This window comes from Triticum urartu, chromosome 3 (assembly GCF_003073215.2).
Source record: "Triticum urartu cultivar G1812 chromosome 3, Tu2.1, whole genome shotgun sequence".
In the NCBI taxonomy this organism is placed as follows: Eukaryota; Viridiplantae; Streptophyta; class Magnoliopsida; order Poales; family Poaceae; genus Triticum; species Triticum urartu.
Genome location: NC_053024.1, coordinates 369488611 through 369493572, shown reverse-complemented (window position 1 = coordinate 369493572; position 4962 = coordinate 369488611). Strand labels below are relative to the sequence as shown.

At 44.2% G+C, this 4962-nt stretch overlaps 1 protein-coding gene across 1 annotated transcript; it reads left to right on the top strand.

Annotated features, from left to right (window-relative positions):
• The first annotated feature begins 3358 nt into the window (after positions 1–3358).
• LOC125544009 (peptide deformylase 1A, chloroplastic) lies at positions 3359–4758 on the top strand. Its single transcript, XM_048707532.1, has 4 exons — positions 3359–3774; positions 3877–3966; positions 4077–4144; positions 4265–4758. Exons 1-4 carry the CDS (start codon positions 3394–3396, stop codon positions 4500–4502), a joined length of 777 nt encoding a protein of 258 aa, XP_048563489.1. The 5' UTR covers positions 3359–3393; the 3' UTR covers positions 4503–4758.
• Positions 4759–4962: the final 204 nt, after the last annotated feature.

Genomic DNA, 4962 nt, shown 5'->3' with positions numbered 1-4962 from the left:
GATATAGAAAATGCAAACAACACATCTAGAGCAACTCAAGAAAGCAAGTTATAAGTTATAAGTTACTTTAGAGCAACACATATTTTGGGAAAATGGAAAAGAAAGCAAGTTAAGCATGTTTTTGAAATAGAGTTGTGCATCAACTGGTATGGTTTTTTGAAGCAAAAACTCCAGATGTTTTTCAGCAAGTTCAGTGTTATGATTAGGCAAACTTACATGTTAAGATTAAGCAAGAAAAAGTGAATGTAAAAAGGGGCTGGTTGAAGAAAACTAACGGTAGGCAAGTTTCAGGCCTCTGTTTCATATGAACACATTGTAACCAACTACTGTGATGGATTTTAACAATCTACTAGTGCTTGGAAGAAAAATCAAACCCACAGTGATAGTTCTGGTGTCTTTAAGGTTCTTGTTCCATGTTATTTTTGCTTGGAAATGGCCTTGGCAATTTTCACATTCTGTTTGAGCAAAAACAGTGTTAGCACCAAGCAACTAGTAGAGGTATTGACACAACTTTAGTAATTTATGACACTCCCTAGGAATAAGGTGAAAAAACAGAACCTTTTTGCACCTTACATAGCATGAACAGTGTGCTCACTATAACATATAGGCAAAGTGCGGGTTATTTTCTAGCAAGTCCATTGCTACCGTGGAGCAAATCATGGTGAATGAAATAGAAAAACGAATTATTTCCCTGTTTTGTGCTGGAAGTACATGTTATTTTGTTGCATCCTGTTGCATATCAACACGTTGTAAGCAAAAATACTGTGACTATTTAACCATCTGCTAGTGATGGCAACAAAAGTGAAACCCTAGATATGATAGTTCTGGCAATTTAGACAATATGTTTGAACAAAACATGAACCTTTTTGCACCTTACAAAAGATGAACATTATGCTCAATATGCAGAATAACAAAAATGCGATTCTAGCAAATCAAATTGGTATTGTGAAGCAAAAATTATGAATGGTGGGAGCAACTTGTATTGTAAGAATATGCAGAATAAGCAAAGATTCGTGTGCTTGATGATGTTGTTGAACAAACAGAGGATGTTGACGAAGACAAGGATAACAAACAGAGCAGGCAAGAAAAGATTCCTGAGCTTGATGATTCAGTTCTAACTGTACATCCTGCCAAGTACTGTAACAAACCCACACAACAAACAGAGCAGGCAAGAAAAGGCATAACAAAACTAGGCAAAAAAACAGCACCATATCAGGCAACTAAGTTCCGATGTGTTGGACAAAAAAAATAGGATTGTCCATTAACTGAATTTCACTTTGTTGGAACATTAAAAATGACTTAAATAGCAGAGCATAATGTACAAAAAGAGCAAATAATCTGAACAAAATCAAGCAACCACAGGATGCAAAAATCAGAAACACATCAAGGAACCTAAACATATCGCTGAATGACTTCTCATGAAGTACTTGAACTTAAACTGACCCTATTACCCTCCCTCTACTGGATTACCTCCTACCTCAATCTAAAATCAAACCTATACACTGACAATATGCGTAGCCAACACATGAGCCCATGTCGGGCAAGTCAAACACAAATCTGGAGCAAAAACCAAAATCGTGAAGCCCGTCCTTCTCATGAAGTAATTGAAATTAAACTGACCCTATTACCCTCCCTCTACTAGATTACTTCCTACCTCTCTCACACACACACATCACGTGTACGTTTTGCATTGCTCAAAAACATGGAAAAACATTACTGTCCTACACTCAATCAAAACACTGACAATATGCGTAGGCAACACATGAGCCAATATCGGGCAAGTCAATCACAAAACTGGAGCAACCTCAACAACTACAGCACCAAAACCTCGCCAAATCTACAGCCGTCGTGAGCATCCTAACCCCAACGCACACCTCGAACCTACAACACCAAGGCTTGCCTTCAAACCCTAGTTCAGGTTCCCTCATGATGTGTGTTAAGTTAATCTAACATAACAGGTGTGTGAAGTACAGACATCATTCTGAAAAAATGGACCTAAAAAATAGCAGTGAATATATTTCAGTTGTGACTGTATATTGTGCCTAGAACTGTAACAAACTCACACACCATATCAGGCAAAAACCTCTAACAAAATAAGGCAAAAGTCGAAACCAAATCAGGAAAACTAAGTATCGAAGTGTTGAACAAAACAAAAATGGATTGTCCATTAACTGAATTTCCCTCTGTTGCTATACTCAGTAACAGAACAAATGTTCAAAAAGCAAAAATCTAAACATATCAGGCAACTAACTAAACATATCAGGAAAAATGAAAAATCGATTGTCCATTAAACTGAAACTAGGACTGAAACTATTTCCCTATAATGAATTACTTCCCTCTGGATTTGCATAGGTCAAACAGTACTGTTCCAACTAGAACAAAATCACGCACTCACGTTTGGTAGGCAACACCTGAACCCATACCGGGCAAGTCATTCACAAAACTAGAGCAAAAAAAAACATGACTTTGAAACTCAAATCTACAACACCCAGCTCGCCGGATCTATTGCTGTCCCACCCTCCCTCACACCACGGTAGCCAAAAAAGCCTTCAACCCTACCTTCCACCAGTAACCAAACCCTTGCGCACTGAATGCCCCATGTCGTCAAGCGCGCAACTCCCTAATCCATCCCAAAAATAAGGCGTCCTTCAACAATCCACCATGTGCTCGCTGATTTAGCCACGAAAAGCAGAAAATCGAGACATGATGTGCATACCAAGGATTGCTCGCCCTCTGCGCGACTCCGCCGATGCGCCAACATCACGATGGTTGTTCCTGCTGTGTCACGCCTCGGCTAGTGCTTCCCTTCTGCCGCGACCTGCTCCTCTTGCCGCACGACCCTGGCTATCCTCCACTTCTCCTCCTCTGGAAACGCCGCACGCCCTTGGTCGTCGCACGCCCCCGGTCGCCGTACACCCCTCTTGCCGCCGCACGCAGAGAATCGCTCCACCTCCGGCGGAAATCGGCCGCGGAGTCGCCGAACACGACGACGCCTTGCTTGATTTGGGGGATTGGGGATGGGAGACGCTAACTGCCGAGGAGCGGCCGACTCTGCATGCAGTTTCGAAATGCGAGCCGTAGTGGGAGGGGTGGAGGTGACGAGGAGAAGTGGTGGGCCCTAGAACCGCCGCTCGCACCCAACGAGCTTGAGGCCGACCAGGCGAAGCCTGAACGCGACTCGCAATCCGACCGCGCGGCACCTGACGCTCGTGATCGAGATCGGACGGCGCAAACAGGTGTGCGCTCGCGGCTGCAAACTAGCACCCGACCACTTTTTAGGTTTTAGGTTGGAACAAATAATTTAGATCCGAGGGAGTATTTTACAAAATGAATGCCACGCAACATAAGCCGCACACTCCACCCCATTGGGCAGCAGATTACTAGGCCGAGAAGATGGAAGCACTCCGGCCGTTATCCATAACGGCCGTGGCGGCGCTTCTCCGCGCTCCCCCCGTGCGGATTCCTACCTTCGTTGGTACTGGTAGAGAAGTGGGCGGTAGGCGAGGGAAGAGTGTGAGAGCTGGCGCAGGCGGCGGGGGCTGGCTGTCGGGCCTGCTGGGCCGGAAGGGCGGCGGCGGTGCGCCCACGGCGATGACTTTAACACCAGGGACCGTGAAGGCCGGCGATCCCGTGCTTCACGAGCCGGCACAGGAGGTGTCCCCCCGGGACGTGCCTTCCGAGAAGATCCAGGGCGTCATCGATCAGATGATCGCTGTCATGCGCAAAGCCCCTGGCGTTGGCCTCGCCGCCCCACAGATCGGGGAGCCCTTGAAGGTCCGTGGATTGCATTGTGCTCCTGTTATATGCGCTGGCTTATGTTCAATCTTCAAAAGACAGTCGCTACATTGCTCAACCTGTTAAATTTGCCAATGACAGATTATTGTTCTCGAGGACACCCAAGAATACATCAGCTATGCTTCCAAGGAGGACATCGATGCGCAGGATCGCCGTTCGTTTGATCTTCTTGTGGGTATATTTTTCCGTATGGAACTTTGTTCACCACCCATTACTGTTGTTAGGCTTGAGCACCTTCTCATGGCTCATGCCTTTTATGTTTCTTGTCCCCCCTAAGCCAGGTTGTTATCAATCCCAAGCTTAGGAAGACGAGTAAAAGAACTGCACGTTTCTATGAAGGATGTCTTAGGTACTTACTCATATATTGCTCTCTGAAAGCTTATTACTAGTAGTAGCTTATTGGTGGAAAAGAAAGCTGAATTTCGGTGTACTTACGCTGTATGTCTTCATCCTTTTATGTGGATGCCAGTGTCGATGGATATAGAGCGGTTGTTGAGCGTCATTTGGATGTTGAGGTTTCGGGTTTGGACCGAAATGGACATCCCATGAAGGTGGAGGCATCAGGATGGCAGGCACGCATTCTGCAGCATGAGTGTGATCACCTCGAAGGCACATTATATGTTGACAAGATGGTTCCGAGGACATTCAGGACAGTTGATAACTTGAATCTGCCACTTGCCACTGGATGTCCTCCTCTAGGTGCATGATAGCATTGATGACATTCTAGTTTTTTCTCTTCAAGTATAGGTAATCGTTTGTAGTATTTGCAACTTTTTTGCTCCAGTGCAATATCATAATATGTCTTTACCCATTTATTGTCATGGATGTACATCATGTGGTGATACACATGCAAATAATTGCCGCTTTGTTAATCTAGTTGTCAAATGTCAACCAATGGTGACACTCTTTGAATGTAAGATGATCGGTACATGACTTTGAAACAAGAAGTTGCCATTTTATCTACATACTAGGTTTTTGTATCTCAGTTTGTCCATCATTTGAATGTGCAAAACTGTACACCTGAAACTATGATGTCTTTCAAGGTAACTCATGTATTTTGAAGTCCTACATATTTCTTATATCTTGTATTTATGTGTTTTGGTGTTAAAGACATACTACATGAGAAGAACTTGTTAGTTTGCATGAATCTCGAAGCCCTCCCTGGTA